The following is a 21,801-nucleotide window of genomic DNA, read 5'->3' as shown; positions in this document are numbered from 1 at the left end:
TGGAGAGGTGTTGTTGGAATTTTGAAAAAAAAAGACAAAGGTGTGTAAGAGTACTGCCAGGTAGCATTAAGGGAACAATTAAAATTTGAAGTTATTATGTTAAAGCAAGATTGGTTAGCATGGTTAGATTTTTCTCCAGTCTCTGTAAAGATGCAAACATCCACAGGGTAGTCTGAGTTGATTTTTAGGCTATGTACCACAAAGTAAGAGAGAACTGAGGTTATGTGCAAAGTAAAGGAACTGTGGATATATACAAATCAGTGATTTTAGTGACTAAAGAATTTAAGCTAAGTAAAGAGAGAAGAGAGGACATTAAGAGAATGAGACAGTGGCGGAATTACAGATTAGAGGTCCTGGTAAGATCAAAAATGATTGAAACTGGGGTATTAAAAGGGAATGAAAATAATAGGGGGTAGATGCATAGTATTCAGATTATGCTGAAATATAAATGACAAGATCAAAAGCAAATCATGTGAGTGAGTGGCTGAGGTATGATAAAGATCAAGATCATTAAAGGAGAACTTTAAAAAAACACTAGAATGTCAAAGGATCAGCTAAATAGATATGCAGTATATTGAAATCTCCAAGAACAATTAATTACATCAGTGGTTTTAGACAGAGCAACACTAAGTCGGGTGGCCTGTAGGTGTCAGCAACAGTGAGGGATAATATGATCTGATGACGTGAGGTTCATGGAGTATAATACACTATTCCACATCTTAACTCTGTGGTACAAGAACTATGAGGCAAAGTTTCTACTTTAGAGGGCTGCAGGGAAAGAAGTAATGTCCTCAGGGGCAGGTCAGATTTCTATTACAGCAAGAGAAAAGAAGTAGAGAGTATAGGGGATGTCTCTCAGGATGGATTGTGAATTCCAGTGGACATAGCGGAAGTCTTTCAGAAGATGGAATGAGGTGGGAGAAGGAAAGAGAATACATGGAGAGCTTAGTATCGGAGATGAGAATGACCTGAAAATCTACAGCTTCTAGTGGTGTTTTGCATAAGCAAGGGTAAAGTTATGATGTGACTAATCTTTGAGGAATTAAGGTACACATTGGTGGTGAGGCTGTACTAGTTGATAGGCATCTGTTGATAGGAGAAAGATAGTCTAAAGAACTGTGGTCTTAGTTTTAAACACAGGACACCCTTTTGACCCTGTTGAGAAAGTTGAGGACATATAGGGAAGCAAGTTGCACTTAAGGCACAAAGACTTTATCTTTACTCTTGTCAGTAGGGGAGAAGAAGCATGGCAACATATGGTTTTAGTTCAAGTGTGTAAGTTAGCTCTTGCCTCCTATCAGCAGAATGACAGTCTAATTATAAGCATATTATTAATTATGTCAACTTCTGCTGACAAAGTAGAAGAGGTCTGGGAAGGCTGGGTATAGTTTTCAGCTCATAGGGGCCTCTCTTGATTAACTGATGCCTAGACCCAGCCCAGCCAAATTAAATCAGAATCTTTAGAGGTGAGACCTAGGCATCAGTATTTTTTATACCTCCTCAGATGATTTTAATGTTCAGTCAAGGTGGAGAACCACTGCTTTATTCTGTTAAGTTACTCCTTCCCATAAACAATTTGACCACATTCCTGTATGAGTATGTCTTTGCTTGCAACTTTTAATGTTTCCCACAATTTAATTCACTACAACAGTTGTTGAGAGCCTATGAGGTATAAGGAATTATGCTAATTGTGGAAGGACCCTTAAAATAAACCAGATGTTATCTTGGTCTTAAGGAACCCAGTAGGAGGGTTGTGTGGGAGGCAGAAACAAATTGCTATAGGAACACAGACTGTAGAGAAATTAATCCCTCAAGCAAAAACTTCACTGAACATTATCTGATATTGAAACTAAGATACTATTAATGTTGAAAGAGGAAGCCAAATAAAAACTACCATATTCATTTTACCTGGCAGTGCCAGTAAGCTCAATAACTTTCTGCTTTTTCAAATCCGCTTCATGCGTGGCTGCATCACATTTCTCCTCCATTTTTCTCAACTTTTCAGCTGAATTTTCCTTTTGTTTTTGAAGCTCTTGTTCCAGTTTTGATACCTTGTAAAGCAGTTTTCAGTAAGTATTTAAAATTCAGTCATGGTTCAATATTCTTCAGAAAAAAAATATTTACTGGTATATAAGTTTGTTGCCTAACATCATTTTAAGATGTATTTTAAAAAATCAAATAGACAAGGAATTACAGCAGGTCTTTGAATAATGTTATTTCATCCAATGTTTTATCATAACATTGATGAGTTATGCAGGAACCTATCTCTTGTTTATAACAGCTAGCCTATAATAAAATTGTTTTTTTCCCATCCAAGTACTAACCAGGCCCGACTCTGCTTAGCTTCCGAGATCAGACGAGATCAGGCACATTCAGGGTGGTATGGCCGTAGACAAAATTGGTTTTCTTACTTGTCATTTCATTAAAGTCACAGAACTTATCAACAATGTTAAATGAGAACTTACTATGTTTTGAAACATAAAAAAGCAAACCAGTTTTTAATAATAAAGATATGTCATTCATATACATATATATAGAAATGGCCATATCATAACATTAAAATAAGACTTGAACAAAACAATAGTAAATATTACCCTTTTTATTATCCCCATTTGAAATGTTTTTTCTTCTCTTGTCAAACCATGTTCTTCTCCTTCACAAATTGGCTCATTCAGTGAAGGATTCCTAGATTCCTGTCTACCCTCAAGCATTATAACTTGCTTTTGCTCCCAACATAACTTTCATCTGCTCCTATTCATTCTTCTTTCTGTTTTGCGACAGTAAATGAGATATTCTTCCTCCTACACAAGTCAATACTGCATAGGTATTCTGGATTCACTTCCTATCCACTTCCTCAGGAACCTCATACTATTGACGATCTCTACTCTCTGCTATACCTTCAATCTATCTTTCTTCTGGTTTCTTTATATCAGCATGTATACATGTTCAAAACCTTCCCATAGTAAAAAACTTTCCTTCATACCTCTAACTCCCTTCAACTACTACTCTTTCTTTCCTCCTCTCTGTAGTTCAGCTTCTCAGTTTTCTATGCCTGTTGCATTTCTCATTCATTCCTCAACCTATAGCAATCTACAGAAACTGTGCAATGTCATCAATCACCTCCATGTTGCTAATTCCAATGGATGTTTCTCAACACTCAATTTACTTGACATGTGAAATTGACTGCAGCAGCCCATGACACCACCTATCATGCCTTACTTCATGAAATAATTACTTTGGCTTCCACGTACCACGTCCCTCCGAGATCTGTCTGAGTCCATCTTCTCATCCCCCATTATACATCCTCTCCCTAGTTAACCTCAGCCACTCCATGTTTTCAATGAACATTCACATGACTGGGATCTCAAAGTTATATCTGGCTAATAACTTTAGTATCCTCCCTGCTCTTCTACAACCTGTCACTGAAGAACTAAATACAGGTTATGAATCATTAATACCAACCCCCTCACTCAAGTTCCAAGAATAAAATTAAACTATTACCTGGGTAAAAAGGGAAGGATCCCATGAAAAATCTACCTACTCTCTGCTTAATTAAATAGCACATTTATAAGCAGGAAGAATCTAATAATGAAAAATAATCTGAAAGAATATGGCATAGAACCTATGCAATAATGGAACAGAAATGAAAGCTAGAAAAGTATTTGCTAACAAATTCACTCCAAATACTGAAGATATTTTTAGATATAAACTCCGTTCGACCCTCAAAGAAATTAAAGAGAACACAAAAAATCTCTTAAAATAAAGATTATGAAGAATAAAATTACCAAATGAAAAATACAAATGAACTGGCAGACTTCGGAGGAAAAACAACAGAACAAGAAACATAAGACCGTTAGAGAAACAAAAACAACTTTAGTGGGAACAAGAATCATAGTCAATCCTGCAACACCCAGAGTCAATGGCAAGAAATCTAGGAACTGGGACTCTCATACAGATGAGATGAAGAAATGCTTCAGGATAAGGCTGTATGTACTTCAGGCATATCAAGCAATAGGTCTAGACTTTAACAAAAGGGACAGAGAGTTATATGAGTGAGGTCTCTAAAACAGAAAATACATAATACCTGCCTGATAAGTTTGAATTTACTGACAGGAGATTCTTTAGCTCCACTGGAGAGGCTGAGGATGAATTCAGAATACATAAGTAGTGAGATTACACAGAACCATCATTTTCTAATGTGTATGTTTTTGTAAAGTTTGAAACAAGAGAAAGAACAAAAGGTATGAAATATCTGCCTGAAGAATTCATTTGGTAATAAATGACAAAGCAAAGATTAGATACTAGTATAAATTTCCTAGGACTCTTTCTTTGGAATAATAACTTATTAGAAATAATTAGTTCCCTGGGGATTTTTCTTTTAGGGCATTGCTTTGGAATTTCTTTAGGGATTATCACACATGTCCTGATCCAAAAAGAAGAAATTGGAAGATATGATGATTCATATCCATATTATATTCAGGCCCAAGAAGAAAGGAGAGATAGAAAAAGAAGTCTAAATTATAACCAAGTTGTATGGAATGACAAAATGGGCTTATGGGATTACATGGTCACATTACACAGGAGTAGAACTTTATCCATTTAACAATGTTAATATAGAATATTTCTTATAACATAAACTCTCTGAGGTCAAAAGCAATTTATATAACAAAAATGTATTACTGATTGTAAAAATTTCCATTTCAAACAAGTAAAATAATTCTGAGCAATAATATATACCTGTTTTTCAAGCTTAGTTTGAATGTCTTCTAGCTCTCCATTTCTTATGGTCTCTTGTTGTAACATTTGTTGCTGCTGCTGAAGAGTATGCTGTAGAATAACATTTTGCTCAGAAGTCTCTTGAACACTGTGATTTCTCATCTTTAGCTCTTTCTGTAAACAATAAACCTAACAAATACATACATTTCTCATTATAATACCATGTTTCAAATAAAAAGCAACACAATGTCCAAGCTGTCTGCCTTATTAGATAATGATCCCACTTGTCATGTGCAACAATTGCATTTATGGCTATAGGTTATCATGTGGAAGGGCAGGGCCCGTTTTTCTGAGGAGATATGTTAGAAGGGAATGCTTATAGAGTTGGCTCTTGGCTGGTGTCTGGGAATGTGGATTTTGACATTCCCTAAGAAATGAGATTGTTTTGCCTGGAGAGGGCATTGAATCGTAGTTTCCTTCTGTGAGTCTTGAATTTTAATACTTATGGCTGTTCCTATGTAACTAACCCCCCTAAAATATCTTGATCTTTTGGGTCATAAGCAGGCTTCCCTGGGCAGGAATACTGCAGACATTACTGTATTTTACTGCTGTAGAAGGAAGCATGTTCTATGTGACCCCTCCCAAAAGAAGACAGAGAATACAGGAAGCCATGGATTTCTCTATACTCCCATAGACGTATCTTTCTCCCTTCTTGATAATAAATTACAGCCATGAAAGCATTGCATGTTATGTGCTATTTATTACATCACTGTTGCTATTATTGCCATTGTTTGTAAAATGATATACTAGCACTGCACTTTTGAATATTAATGATCAAAAAACACCTGAACGAATGACAATCAAAATAAGAAATCAGACTCATTCATTCCAAATATTTAAAACTTCAATACTGGGTTCTCGCAAAACTGCTTTAAAAGATACCTTTGAGGTTATCTAAAAGCATCTGTTAAGAGGAAAAAAATGCCCTTTGTCCTAGAAATCCAAATTCTAAAAATCTGCCCAAAGAGATTATTGTTAAAATTGTATATTTAATGCAGTATAATTTAATGTACATTTTATAATATTATTCACCTGCTCCCCAAAGGAGGTTAAATAAATGATGGCATATCATCTGATTTAAAGTGATGCCACCAATTTAAAAGACAGAAGTATAAAATTTTACAAAATAAAATTAAGTGAAAAAAGCAATTACATTTCACTAATGTAATTATGAAAACACATAGGCAAATAGAAAGGTGAAAACTTAAGTATTACAGAGTGGACTGTAGGTAAATCTTTAAAAGATTTGTTATTGCTCTTCCCCCATAAGCGGCCTGAGGGAGACGACCTCTGAAAATCCTCCTCTATTCACTTGATGCAAACCCCTTCCACAAAATCACACAAATCAAGAGGATCAAATCTTCATGTTCACTTTAAGAACACTCGTGAAACTGCCCAGCTATCAAGGGTACGCATACCCAAAAAGTCACTGAGCATCAGAAGGATGTCACTTTGCAGAAGCAATGTGTGCCATTCTGTTGTTACCACGGTGGAGTTGGTAGGTGTGCTCAGGTCAAACAGTGGGGCTGGACACAGGATCGGTAGCCCAGAAACAGGGCTGAATTTTTGCAGCACATGCTCAAACATGCAAACAGTAATGCTGAGCTTAAGGGTTTAACTGTAGATTCCCTGGGCATTAAGCACATAGAGGTGTACAAAACTCCCAAAATGAAGAACTTACAGAACTCAGGGGAGGGTTAACCCATACCTGAGCTCTTCCCTGCCACACTAGCATGATCCTTACTGAAAAAAGAGCACAGTGTTCCTAAACCAGAAGACGAGGCTGCAGAGAACAAAACATATCCCATTATAAGCTACAGAAAAAAAAAAAACTTAGGGCCTGGCAGTAAATTCAGCAAAAAATAAATGCTAATAAAAATTTTTTTTTTTAAAAAGAATTCTTCAGACTTCCGCCAAGATGGAGGCATAGGTGGAAACACTGTGCCTTCTCCCACAACCAAGTTTGAATACAACAAAGATTTAGAGAACAAAGACATAGCCAAAGAACAGAAAATTGAACTATACGGAAGTCCGACAACAACGAACTGTTCAACCATGACGATAAGAGGGGCGGAGCCAGCGGCGGAGCAGGGTCAGGCAGGAAAGATCCCCCGACCTAGGCGCGAAGGCAGCCCAGACCCAGTTGGGGTGTGGGGCAGACTGACCGAGGTCGCACATTCACTCAGAGTGAGACGGACCGCGCAGGCCCCAGTGGTGAACCCAGTGGTGAACCCAGTGGTGGAGGGCTGACGGCGGTGGCACATTCGCTCGCGGGGAGACGAAGCACTCGCACCCGGTGGAGGTGGCAGCTGTGGCACCTGTGGTGGCGGCGGCCGCAGGAGGCGGCAGACGGACTGGCATTGCTCCTCTTTGACACCACCCCCACATACAGTGTCACAACCCAGAGACTGAGTTGCCCTGCTCTGGTGAACACCTAGGGCTCCGATCCTGATACGTAACAGGCACAAACAGGCCAAAAGATGGCTCAAGAAGAACTCAAAGCCCCAGAGACCATAACTCTAAGCAACCAAGAGATTGCCAGCCTCTCAGGTGCACAGTTCAAAACACTGGTCATCAGGATGCTCACAGAACTGGTTAATTATAGTCACAAATTAGAGGAACATATGAAGGCTAAACTAATTGAAATGAAGGGAGATGCACAGGAAACCAATAGTGATAGACAGGAAACTGGGACTCAAATCAATGGAGTGGACCAGAAGGAAGAACGAAACATCCAACCAGAAAGGAATGAAGAAATGAGAATTCAGAAAAATGAGGAGAGGCTTAGGAACCTCCAGGACATCTTCAAACGTTCCAACATCCGGATTATAGGGGTACCAGAAGGGAGAAAGAAACAGCCACGAGTGGAAAACTTATTTGAACAAATAATAAAGGAGAACTTCCCTAGACTTCCAGGAAATCCAGGAAGCTCAGAGAGTGCCAAAGAAGTTGGACCCAAGAAGGAACACACCAAGGCACATCATCATTACATTAGCCAAGATTAAAATGAAGGAGAGAATCCTAGAAGCAGCAAGAGGAAAGGGGACAGTCACCTACAAAGGAGTTCCCATCAGACTGTCAGCGGATTTCTCAAAAGAGACCTTCCAGGCAAGAAGGGGCTGGAAAGAAGTATTCCAAGTCATGAAATCCAAAGACCTACAGCCAAGATTGCTTTATCCAGCAAAGCTTTCATTTAGAATGGAAGGACAGATAAAGTGCTTCTCAGATAAGATCAAGTTCAAGGAGTTCATCATCACCAAGCCCTTATTATATGAAATGCTAAAGGGACTTATATAAGGAAAAGAAGATGAGAAATATTAACAGTGAAAGGACAGCAAACACACAGTTATTAACAACCACACCTAAAACAAAAGCAAACTAAGAGGACAGCTAGATCAGGAGAGGAACCAGAGAAATGAAGTAACACATGGAGGGTTAGCAACAGGGGAGTGGGAGGAGGAGAAGGGGGGAGAAGGTACAGAAAATAGCATAGACAGTAGGTAGAAAATAGATGGGGGGAGGGCAAGAATAGTAGGGGAAATATAGAATCTAAAGAACTTGAGACATGTAGTTATAAACTAAGGGGGGGGAGAATGGTGGGGGAGGGAGTGTGCGGGTGGAGGGGAATGAAGAGGGGGGAATAGAACAACTGTAATGGTATAATCAATAAAATATATTAAAAAATAAAAATAAAAAAATAAAAAAGAATTCTTACTGTTGCTTCTGTAGTTGAGTATTTTAAAATGAAGGAAAATAAAGAAGCCATTCCTTTAAAGCAAAGAATCTTTCCAATAATTATCATTCCAGGAAAAAAAAAAGGAATTTCAAACTTGGAAGAAATAGTGGAAGAGAATACTGACTTGGTTCTTTTTTCTAATTGTCCAACAGCTGAACACTCATAACTAAAATATAACCTCTTATTATTTCAAACTTCTTCATTATACAATGATGTTGTAAACGTGAAGAACTTGAGATATCACATGCAACTAATCAATTTCTAATCCTATTACTATAGTCCTTTCTTAGGCTAATCTTTTTTACTTAATTTTGTCTGTAGGAAAATAATTTACCACAAATATGTATCAGTATCGCCTACTTTCTTTGTTTTCCCTTTGCTATCTCCTGAGAAAACTGCAAATCACACTTTGGCAGTTTATTTTACATAGAATTGATTTGCCTTCAAGATAAATTTAAATACTATTTTTTTCCACTGGTACATTGTTTTATACTTATTTTCCTATTCAAAAAAATAAATAAATAAAACATGAAAACAGACAAAGCAGCAGAAAAAAAAATAAGGCCTTACCAAAACACTAAGAAAGCCAATAATAACAAGAAAAAATTTATTTTAGTAATCAAGCCACTGGCAAAATAACTTACATTAAAACTTTTGAAGTATTTAATATGTTGGTTGTATCACAAATATAATTCAAAAAATTAACCTGTATTTATAAATTTATATTAGCATTGCATTGTACTAACATTTAACTTCCATTTAACTTTTACTCTAAAAGTCAATACTATATGACAAATATTTTTTAGGTTATATTTTATAAGTTTTTACATTCAGAGAATAGGTTTTCCTAAAGGAGTCATTATTCTATAATTAAAGTCAAAACTTTACATTATAAAATCTACAATTGTTTATCTAGTATTAATGTATAATCCAGAGAAACGCTCTCATAATTATTACTTAAGTAAAATATAATAAGCCCTGGTTAGTGTTACTCAGTGGATTGAGTATGGGCCTGTAAACTGAAAGGCTGCCAATTTGATTCCCACTCAGGGCAAATGGGTTGCAGGCCAAGTCCCCAGTTGGGGGTATGTGGGAGGCAACTGATTAATGTATCTCTCTCACATGGATGTTTCTCTCTCTCTATTTCTCCCTCTCTTCCCCTCTCTCTAAAAATAAGTAAATAAAATCATTAAAAAAACCACAATACAAATGTTTTATTTTTATATATTAATATAAACTAGAAAATATAAATATAATCCAAAAAGGTTACAATATGATGCCAACTTCTCAAAATTTAAGTCCATCTATTTGAATAAAAATATTTATTACTAAAATGATTGATTTTAATAAATAAATGCTTTATGCAGAAAATGTTTAGGCTTATTTACATCAATTTTGTGTTTATTTTCTTCTATCATGTTGACAATGTAATTTTGCATAAACACATACTTTTATCACTTTTAAGGCATTTTAATATGGAATTAAAATATTTTCAAAATAATTCAGAACCCCCAAGGGCCCCAAGGGGGGGGTCTTGAATTATTTATTTTAATCATAAATTTATTTATTTTCAACACATGGAAAAGAATATTTGCTGAGTAATGCCCTCAGAGGAATACTTATTAGCTTTTTGTCATGGGTAAATAATAGGTGGTTTGTATAACTGGCTAACTTTCTACCAATATTGGTAGTTTTGGGGCCACTTAATTATTCAGCTAGTATGTGATTTGGAAACATCCACTTATTTAAAAGATTAAAACATCTTTATAATATCCTCTATTATTAACAGAATAGATGTACTAAGAAGTAAATCAAATTTACTAGAACCTAGCTATATATGATGAAAACCTCACAACTTTGCTGTAATATTAATTATATTAACCATCCTTAGTTTACACTGTAAGACAATATAATTTGCTCTGAAGACAAATAAGTCAAAACTAAGTAAATGTGTAAGTCAGTGCCTAAAAAAAGTAAACAGTAATCGGATTTGTCTCCATGTTTCATATCGATATACACAAAAAAATAAAAGATGGTCTTTTTTTTAAAGATTTTATTCATTTATCTTTAGAGGGGAAGGGAAAGAGAGAGGGAGAGAAATATCAATGTATGGTTGCCTCTCATGAATCCCTTGCTGGGAACCGGCCTGCAACCCAGGCATGTGCCCCGACGGGGAATCAAACTGAGATCCTTTGGTTTACAGGCCCGAGCTCAATCCACTGAGCTACACCAGCCAGGGCAAAGATGGTCTTTTAAGTAAGCCAATGCATGTGTACTTAACCCAATAATTCGGTAGAAATTAAAGAACTTGTGCCCTGGCTGGTGTAGCTCAGTGGATTGAGCACGGGCCTGCGTACCAGAGGGTTGTGGTTCGATTCCCAGCCAGGGCACATGCCTGGGTTGCAGGCCGGTTCCCAGCAAGGGATGCACGAGAGGCAACCATACATTGATATTTCTCTCCCTTTCTCCTTTCCTTCCCCTCTAAAGATAAATAAATAAATTTTAAAAAAGAGAGAAATAAAAGAACTTGCAAATCTTTCTTATGTATTCTCTAGTAAGGTTGTACATACCTTACTACCACTTCTGATTTCTAATTCAGTTAGCAAATTTTTAAATTTTTTACTTATTTTAGAAAAAATAAGGGATAAAAAGAAGTAGAGAAATGTCGATGTGAGAGAGAAAACATCGATCAGTTGCCTGCCTTATGCACCCTGACCAGGCACCAAACCCACAACCCAGGAATGTGCCTTGACCAGGAATAAAACAGGAGAACTCTCACTTTGTGGGATGATGACCAACCAACTGAGCCACACTGGTCAGGGCTAAATTTTTTTTTAATTATTGATGACTTTAGAGAGAAGGGAAGTGAGTGAGGGAGAGGGAAGGATGGAGGGAGGAAGAGAGAGAGAGGCTGATTTGTTGTTCTACTTATTTATGTATTTATTAGTTGCTTCTTATATGTGCCCTGACTGAAGATTGAACCCCAAATCTTGGCATACTGGGACAATACTCTAACCAACTGAGCTACCTGGCCAGGACTTCTAATTCAGTTTGAACCTCAGTTTATATTTTTAGCTATTTTGAAAAAAAAAACCTGTGAGTTAATTTTGGGTAAATGTCAATAATCTACCTAGTCTCTTGATGCTGTTTGTAAGAATGATCTTATTACAAACTGTCTATCTCCAGATTCCATCTCTCCTAGGTCCATTTAGAGTGCAGTATTAACTGAGGGCTCCAGAGCAAATGCCTAAATAGTATCTTAAAGGAGACTGTGGCAAAAAAAAAAGACATTCATGTTTTAAAAATTCAAGGTATCCACAGTGTAGGTTTTGAGTGGAAAAATACATATGTTTCCATATATTAGAGTGGAGAAATACATATACCCATCTGTCAAAGCCATAAAAACCTTTATGAAGGGAAGTAGAAGAAAGAAGACAGGACCATATAAAATATGACAGTTCCTTCTTCTTTTTTTTTTTACATCTTAAGTTATATAATTACATGGTGCATCTAAATCTTGAGTGCTGGTCTTAGAGCTACCCTGATATGCCCCTGCTCTGCTCTGGGTATTGCAGGAAACTGCCCTCTGGATAACATAGATCTGGCCACTGGGAGGGGCCAGTAGTAGAGATCTCCTCTACAGAGCAGTTTCTACAAGACAGACTCTTTCTCTGTGACCCTAGCTCCACCAAGCAGACCTGCTACCCAACTATGATCACACCACCTCTCCTTGATGTTCATCTGTCCCTAAGGATATTATGGGGATCCCTGCTACGATACCCTGAGTCACCTTAGCATGCTTCAGTTGGCTTTTCTCCTCTTCCATCACCTGTGTACCTACTTCTCTGTAAAAAAAATCCCTCCATTTTAAAGATATAGAAGAGCTTCTGCTTTTCTGGTTGGACTTTTCTGCTATATTCAAGTCAACTTAACAAAGACTTATGGGAGGCTATTCCTAAACATAATTTTAAGGCTTAAATACATAATACAGGGGTTGGCAAAAAGTAAGTTCAAAGTTGTTTGCATGGAAAATAACATAATAATAAATAATAATACAAGAATAAACTGTGTTTCACATAGTCACAACTGCAAACCTACTTTTGCCCATCCTATATTATAAATTCTAATAAAGAAATACAGGAACTCCTTAAAGATTATTCTGAGCAAACATTTACTGAGTACCTATTATGTTGAAAGCTAAGTGATAAACAATGAAGATACAAATAAACAACTCAATAATAGACACAGATAACTCAAGAAAAATCTTCTAACATCTGAAAAACTCATCTCAATAAACTTCTAATTCTCAATCCTTCAGACAACTAGAAACAAAAGCAAATGGAAAATATTTTAAGAATTTTATACTTCTAAGTCTCAATGTTCTAAGTATTAATCATCTATATTAGACTTACTTTGCGATACTAATAATTTAATTTTCTGATTCCGTAAAAACATGTAAAAGCACCAGAATTTTAAGGTGTCATATTTTGTGCTGCACTGAAATAACATATTTTTTAAGATTTTATTTATTTATTTTTACAGAGGGAAAGGGAGGGAGAATAAGAGGGAGAGAAACATCAATTTATGGTTGCCTCTTGAGCGCCCCCTACTGGGGACCTGGCATGCAACCCCAGCATGGAATGGGCAACCCTTTGGTTCACATGTTGGTGCTCAATCCACTGAGCCACACCAGTCAGGACAACAATGTTTATTTTTAAAAGAATATAAAATTAAAATCTCCACTTTATTGAAAAGATTTGTTATATGAGCTACATAAAAATGTACTTGTAAAGCACCTTGAAAATAAAGTGTCTCAAAAAAACACTTGAAAAATATTCCATATATAAAGAAAACATTCATTTACCTCTTCAGATTTCTTCTTTAGCTGTTTTTCAAACTTTTCCTTATTTCCTTCCAATTGATTCAAATGCAAGGCAAGTTCTTCCTTACAAATTTCCAATGCTGAATCTAACTGTCTCACCTAAGCAAGAAAAATGCAAAAAAGAAAAATCAACTAAACAGTGTTTATTATATGCTCAATATTTTACAGATTTGTGTCCTAATGTTAACTCACTGCTTCAAACAGTGACTATATAAACATAGGATATAAAATGCTATTACAGATTTACTTTAAAGCGATATAAGTAATTTCTCTTACTCAAGAGATTTACTTAAAAACCAATTTTTCATTGGAAACTAGCAAACCAGAGACTGCAGTCTTGAAAAACAAACAGAACTTGAACAAGTGAAAAAGGGCATTCCAGGATGAGGAAGTATGTTCAGAGTTGGGTTACTATAAAAGGGAATTGTGAGAAGCTGTCAGGAGCTCTGTGTATCCAGAGTATGAATTTGTTGGAGATGCGTATTTGGGTAGTAAGTTGGGCAAGACAGATGGACCAACTACCAAGAATCTGTAAACAGAGCCCTGGCTGGTGTAGCTCAGTGGATTGAGTGTGGGCCTGCGAACCACACGACTGCGGTTCAATTCCCAGTCAGGGCACATGCCTAGGTTGCAGGCCAGTTCCCAGCAGGGGACTCACGAGAGGCAACCATACATTGATATTTCTTCTTCTCTCCTTCCCTTCCCCTCTAAAGATAAATAAAATCTTTTTAAAAAATGAAGGAAAACTTCCCCAATCTGGCAAAGGAAATGGACATATAAGTCCAGGAAGCTCCAAAGAGTCCCAAAGAAGTTCGACCCAATGAAACACACAACAAAGCAAATCATAATTACATTAACCATGGTTAAAGATAAGGAAAGAATCTTAAAAATGGCAAGAGAAAAGGAGAGTTACCTACAAAGGAGTTCCCATAAGACTATCAGCTGATTTCACAAAAGAAACCTTTGCAGGCAAGAAGGGGCTGGAAAGAAGTATTCTAAGTCATGAAAAGCAATAACCTACATTCAAGATTGCTCTATCCAGCAAAGCTTTCATTTAGAATGGAAAGGCAGATAAAGTGCTTCCCAGATAAGATTAAGTTAAAGGAGTTCATCATTACCAAGCCTTTATTATAGGAAATGTTAAAGGGACTTATCTAAGAAACAGAAAAAGATAAAAAATATGAACAGTAAATGACATCAAACTCACAGTTATTAACAACCACACCTAAAGTAAAAACAAAGCAAACTAGAATAGGAACAGAATCACAGAAATAGAGATCACATGGAGGGTTCAGCTGGGGAAGTGGGTGAGGAGAGATGGGAAAAAGGTACAGAGAATAAGTAGCATAAATGGTAGGTAGAAGATAGACAGGAGGAGGTTAAGAATAGTATAGGAAATGCAGAAGCCAAAGAATTTATATATATGATCCACAGACATAAACTAAAAGGGGGGAATGAGGGTGGGAGGGTTGCACAGGGTAGAGGGGAATAAAGAAGGGAAATGAGACAACTGTAATAACATAATAAAATATATTTTAAAAATTTTTTAAAATTAATAATTGCAAAAATTTCAGCACGGACTGTGTATTGAATGATGTTACTGAATTAGTGTTTACTTTCTCTGGTAAGTATAGGTCGTGTGGTCATGTAAGATAAAGTTTCTGTTCATAGGAGATATAGCTTTAAGTATTAAAGGTGTAAAGTGTTATGACATCTGCAACCTTTTCTCACGTGGTCTGGAAAAAAGGGAGTGTGTAAGCAGGGGTGGGATTAGGTGGGTGCAAACACAAGTGGGCATGTGCATGTGTGTGCAGAGAGAGATGAAGTGAGTATAGCTAGAGTTTAACAAACTCTAGGCGAATCTAGGTGAGGGGTACAAAGATATTCTGCATACTATTCTTTCAATAATTTTGTTGGAAGGAATTTAATTAAAATTAATAATCCATCAAAATAAATAAATATTAATAGAAAAACCAACTACTACTCTGAATCTCATAAAAATGAATGCCATTACTTTATACAAACCACTTACAAATATAAGTATTTGTACTGCTCTTATGAACCAAAAACCTCCTTCGAGGCACAGTCTGGGGGCAACCAGGTGGGAGTTCTAGGCTACCTTTTCTTCAACAAAAGCACCTAAGCTTTTCTTTTCTGTTTGTGTTTTTCCACTTATAATTTTCTTTGGGGGGAGAAAAAGAATCTGGAGTGGTAAATAAAACCAAAACAAAAGCTACATCATACTTTTATAAGTGACATAATTTTAAACTGATCCCTATAACTCTCCTACAGATAGAAAATTCATAGTATTTTTTTATGCAAAGTAAACAAACTGAAACATGCAGAAGGACATGGCCAGAAGTCAGGAAAGGTGGTAACGACATAAGAAAAGAGAACTAGATTTCAAACTTCTACTTTATTGCTACAGATATCCTATATGTTAAGAATCATTTAGTATAGCTTGAGTCATAAGATTTTTGTTTCTTATTTTGACTTTTTCTCCAATAACAGCAAAATTATTAAAGGTACCAAGGGAATAAAACCCAACATCATAATTTATTCTTTCACTGATTTCCTTCCTGTTTCATATCTGGTTATTAACATGAAGAAATAACTTACCATGTGGTTGCTAGATGTGTTAGGTAGTTTAAAGAAAAACAGGAGTTAAGGGGCAATATGAACTTTATTTAATAAAATTATTTCATGCCTACAACCTTTGTACAGTAGTATTTTTTAATGTTAATGATCTTAGAGATTAATTTTACATGAGGAAATAAATTGATATGGCACAAAATGTTAAAAGTTTTGGAAAGTATTATAGGAAAGTTATGGATAAACCTGCAACTGTGTTTACAAAGGTACAGAAGGTCACAAAATGAATTAAAAAACAGGGTAATAGGAAAAAATTACTAAACAACATAGATTTTTAAAAATCTGTTATATTCAAGCTATATATGACAAAATAAAGGTAGCAGTATGCTTGGATCTATTTTTAACACTAAAAATGGAAATCAGAAAATATTTAATACATAGTAACTACTTATTAAACTTTGAGTAACTTAGTATATGCTAGACATTTTATGTACCTCATTAATTTAATTCTCACACTATTACCTTTATTTTACAGATAAAAAATTAAAGTTCAGAGGGCATACATAACCAGACAAGGTTATAATCAGTTAGTAAACACACTGAAGCAAGAACTGCAACCCAAGTTAATTCAGCTCCAAATTCCATGCTTTTAAGTATAAAGATATATTAGCCACAAAACTGTATATCCCCTAATTAATCTTAGAACAGATTAAAAGAAACAAAAGTGGACTGCACGTAGTTTCATCTTCCTTCACTTTCTCTGTTCTTTACTAGTAATGTTGGTAATTAGCTAATGTTGAAAAAAAAAACAGGTCAGATAATACAAAGGCCAAAAAAGAGGTTAGCTATTATACAAACTAAATTATTAACTATCAAATAATTAAGATCACATTGAAGAAAACACAGAAACTAAGTCCACTGATTTAGGTAAAATGTTTATCTCTTAATTGATTTCTACATAAACAATTTTTACAATTTATAGGGAAAAGCAAAAAAGCTACAGGAAAAAAAATCTGTTGCAAAAATTTTTTTTTATATAAAAAAAATTTTTAAGTATTAGCCTCCTAACCTTGATTGTTTCTTCAGATACTTGGTTCTGTAATGCTTTCAAAGCTTCATCTTTCTTCAGATTTTCCTTTTCCATTTCCTAAAAACACACATATTAGGAAACAAAAGTGTAAGTATGCATATAAATATTTCAGCATTACTGATGTGCTATTAAACAATTGATAGAATTAAAGGTATGTTACAGAAACATAAACTAAAATTATTACTCATTTTTTAAAATACTTGAGGATATATTTTTACTAGTTTCAAAGAGAGAAAGTGGGGGTGGGGGGAGAGAGAGAGAAAAAAAAGAACACTGATGTGAGGTTTCTCCTCATCAGTTGCCTCCCACACCCACCCTGACTGAGGATCAAATCCGAAACCGAGGTTATGTGCCCCGATCAGGAATTGAACCCACGATCTTTTGGTATACCACGCAATGCTCCAATCAGCCAAGCCACCAGCCAGGGCTATCAATCAGCTCTTAAACAGCATTTTTATAAAGATGGTTTACCCCTTTGCTTTCTGTCAAGAGTCTGTCTAGTGATTCAAGATGATGTTGTTTGCACATTATGTCTTGCTGCAAAATGGATATAGTCTTTTCTTGCTCTTTAAATTGTTCATCTTTTTTCTCTAGTTGAGATTCAAGCTAAACAAAAATGAGATTTATTAATTTTACCTCAAATTTTTAAAATTTTAAATTTAAATATACAGAGATATAATACTCTCAAGTTGAATTACTACTGAAATTACATATTTTTGCATTTTGCCAAATTTTCTTTAGCTTTCCTCTTTTTAGATAAGAAATGAAATCACATACACACGTTTTATTCCTTTACTCCTTCACCAATACTATGCTGAAACTGACTTGTATTATTCTGTGGTGTGTTTCATTCTTATACACGTTTTTTGTGCTTTTAAATACACATTTGTAGATCCATGAACAATATGTAATTTTGTTGAGTATTTTTGCTTCAACATTCATAAGATATGTTAGTCTATGTTTCTTTTCTGATACTATGTCTTAATTTGATATCATTGTAATGCTAGCTTCATCAAATGAGTTGGGAAGTAATCCTTCCTCTTTATTCTGGAAGAGATTGTGTAGGAGTGTTACTAGTTCCTTAAATGTTTGTTAAGAATTTATCAGTGAAAGCATATGGGCCTGCAACTTTATTTTTTTTTGAAAGCTTTTAAACTACAAATCCAATTTTTAAAATACATGTAGAACTACTCAGAAAATCTGTCTTACAAAGTATGATTAGTGTCTTTTGAAGAATCAGTTTATTTCATAGAAGTTGTCAAATTAACATGCACAGCACTGTTTGTAGTATTCCTTTATTAACCTTTAATATCTTCAGGGTCTGTAATTCTATATACCCTTATCATTCCTGATACAGGGAATTTGTGTTTTCTCTCCTTTTTTCTTGGTCAGACTGAGTAGAGGTTTATAAATTTGTTGACCTTATCAAAGAACCAGCTTTGGTTTTCACTGATTTTTCTTTACATTCTCTTTTCAATTTCAGTTATTTCAAATATGCCTTTTATTATTTCCATGTTTCAGCTTCTTCTCGGTTGATTTTGCTCTTCCTTTCCTTGTATCTGAAGGTGGAAGTTTATATTACTGATTTTCTTCACTTTCTTTTAATACATGCATTTAATGCTGTAAGCTTCACAGAACTACTGCATCCCACAAATTTTTATGTCATGTTCTCATCTTCATTCAGTTTAAAGTGTTCTAATTTCCCTTGAGACTTACTCTTTGATCCATGGATTATTTAGAAGTGTGTTATTTAGCTTCAAATATTGGAGATTTTTTAGATATCTTAATGGTTTCTAGTTTAATTCCACTGTGGTCAGAGAACATTTTGTGTATGGTCTTAATTTTTACACCAGATCAAGTTTATTTTCACCTGGTGTATAGTATACCTTGGTGAATGTTTCAGGTGCACTGGAGATGAATGCATATGATGTCTGCATGGGAAAAGTCCAACCATTGTTAATATAACAAGAATGGTTTGTGTGACATCAATGTAACCTGGCAGCCAAGGAGAGTGGACTGGAATGTACATGCGTGAACAATGATGCTTCACTGTACTAGTCAGTGGTTGCAGCAGACACCACTGAGTGAGCATGTGTACTGTGTGGCCATTGCATTGAAATGACTGAGCAAGTAGAGCAATGAGTCTGCCTCAAATTTTGCATTAAGCTTGAACATTCCTCTGTAGAAACTATTCAGATGATTCAGGAGGCCACAGCTATGGGCAACTGGTGATCAGCAGCTTAATCCGAACAAAGCGCCCACTCATGCATCACGTCTCGTGCAGAGTGTTTTGGGGAAAGGTCATATCACCCAGGTGACTCAGCCCCTCAGCAGGCCAGAGATGGCGCCCCACAACTTCTGGCTTTTCCCCAAACTAAAATCATCTTTGAAAGGGAAGACATTTCAGACCATGGATAAGATTCAGAAAAAATCCGACAGGGCAGCTGAAGGTGACTGGAATACTGTGTGAGGTCCCAAAGTGCCTACTTTGAAGGGGACAGAGGTGGCATCATTGTCCCATGTACAATGTTTCCAGTATCTTGTATCTTTTTCAATAAATGTCTGTTTTTCGTATTACATGGCTGGATACCTTTTGGACAGACCTTATATTCTGTTGTTGGGTGGAATATTCCATAAATGTTAATTAGGCTAAGTTGACTGACACTGTTGTTCAGGTGAGTTCTATATCCTTGATTTTTTTGTCTCTTTATTCTATTAATTACATAAAAGAGTAGCGTTGATGTTTGCAACTATAATTATGGATTAATTTTTTTCTCCTTTCAGACCTTTTCACATTTACTTCATGTATTTTCAAATTCTATTGTTAGGTACCTACACATTTAAGACTTATAAACTCTTGGTAAATTGAGCCTTCTATCATTATGTAATGTTCCTCTTTATTTCTTTCTTCTGACGTCTACTTTGATTTTTACATAGCCTCTGCAGCTTCCTTTTCTTTGCCTGGTACATGTTTTTCCAACCATTTATAGTCAACCTACCTATCTTTATGTTCAATGGATTTCTTGAACAGCACAAATAACTAAATCTTAATTTTTAATCCAATCTCACAATCACAGGTCTTTATCTGGTATATTTAGCATATGTTAGTCTAAAGGAGTATTCGGTATGACTCAATTTAAACATATAATTTTATTATTAATTTTCTCTTTTGTCTCCTGTTTTTCATTCCTATTTTTCATTCCCAGCTTTCTTTTAAATATCTGAGTATCTTCAGAATTACGTTCCATCTATTGGCTTTTTACTATATCTGTATCATTTTTAGTGTTTTTTCTGGAGATTATAATATACATATTTAATTTTTCAAAGTTTACTGAAAATTAAGACTTTGCCACTTGAAATGAAGAACAGAAACTTTATATAATCAGAGATCCCTTTACCCTCCCTCTTTTATACTGTAGTTTCCAATGTATTAAACCAACATATATTAAAAGCTCGCTAAATGTTATAATTTTTTCTTTCAACTGTCATACAACCTTAAGAAAAATAGTTCACTATATAGTTACTGTTTTTGTTGCTCTTCACTCCTCAGATTCCAAGTTTCCTTCTGATATTATTTCTTTTTGCCTGAAGAATCTTATTTTAGAATAAGTCACCTGGTGACAAATTTTCTAAACTGTTCTCCATTTAAGAATGTTTTCATATTTCCTAAAGAATATTTGTGTTTGTTTCTTTCTTTTTAAAAAAATTTTTTAATTTATTTAACTTTAGAGGGGAAGAGAAGGAGAGAAGGAGAGAAATATCAATGTACGGTTGCCCCTCGTGTTCCCCTGCTGGGAACTGGCCTGCAACCCAGGCATGTGCCCTGACTGGGAATTGAACCGTGACCCTTTGGTTCACAGGCCTGCGCTTAACCCACTGAGCTAACCAGCCAGGGAAAGAATATTTTTATTGGATATAGAATTGTAGGTTAATGGTTTTCTCTTTCACCACTAGAAAAGAAAAAGTTTTCTGTCTGTCTTCTAACCTTCAGTTGTTTTTGGTAAGAATTCTACAGTACTTTTCATCTTTGTTCCTCTAAATGCAATGTGTTATTTATTTCTGGATGCTTTTATGACATTTTTGTTTGGGTTTTCAGCAAGAACTTTGGTATATTGGAAAGTTGTTTTGACTTAACCCCACTGAGCTTGTTGAATTTGTAAATTTATTTCCTTCAATAAAACTGTGAAGTTTACTGTCATTATTCCTTCAAATATTTTTTTGCACCAACCTTATTCTCTTCTCTGGGACTCTGAGAACATGAATGTTAGACTTTATGATACTGTCCCATGTGTCTCTGAGGCTCTGTTCATTTTCTTCCAAATCTTTTCTTCTCTCTGTTGCTCAGACTTAATAGTGTCTATTGCTCTATATTTCAAGCTCATATAGTTTTCCCTCATTAGCTCCATTCTGCCATTATGCATATACACATGATCAATTTTTTACTAAGTGCTGAGTTCTTGGTCTCACACCTTTTTCTTTACTTTTGTTTTGGATATCTACTTTTCACTCAGACTTAAGAGTGCTTCTATTCTCAACTAATCTTGAAACAACTTATATCTCTAGTGGAAAAGTCTACAGAATCACTCTTACTTTGATAATTTCAAAAAATGATGATTAAAACTGAAACAGAAGTACTATATAAGAAAGCATTATAATATGACCCAGAGTAATGGGATTCTAATTATAACACTTGCCAATAATTTTTCTGTCTTTATTTCCTCATAT

The 21,801-nt window shown here is 35.4% G+C and overlaps 1 protein-coding gene across 3 annotated transcripts in view; it reads right to left on the bottom strand.

Annotated features, from left to right (window-relative positions):
- The window catches only part of CCDC18 (coiled-coil domain containing 18), a 109,479-nt gene that overhangs the window by 53,140 nt on the left and 34,538 nt on the right, over positions 1 to 21,801 (bottom strand). For all 3 annotated transcript variants that reach the window (XM_037045507.1, XM_037045508.1, XM_037045509.1), the window contains 5 exons: positions 17,548 to 17,682; positions 17,056 to 17,133; positions 13,377 to 13,493; positions 4,738 to 4,905; positions 1,909 to 2,051 (listed from right to left, as the gene is read on the bottom strand). In XM_037045507.1, coding sequence (XP_036901402.1) covers positions 1,909 to 2,051; positions 4,738 to 4,905; positions 13,377 to 13,493; positions 17,056 to 17,133; positions 17,548 to 17,682 — 641 coding nt within the window. The remainder of the gene's footprint in view (positions 1 to 1,908; positions 2,052 to 4,737; positions 4,906 to 13,376; positions 13,494 to 17,055; positions 17,134 to 17,547; positions 17,683 to 21,801) is intronic.

Source organism: Sturnira hondurensis, unplaced genomic scaffold, assembly GCF_014824575.4.
Source record: "Sturnira hondurensis isolate 20B ecotype Veracruz unplaced genomic scaffold, ASM1482457v3 Scaffold0004322, whole genome shotgun sequence".
NCBI classification, from domain to species: domain Eukaryota; kingdom Metazoa; phylum Chordata; class Mammalia; order Chiroptera; family Phyllostomidae; genus Sturnira; species Sturnira hondurensis.
The sequence above is the reverse complement of the archived record's forward strand: the minus strand, read 5'-3'. Positions and strand labels throughout refer to the sequence as shown.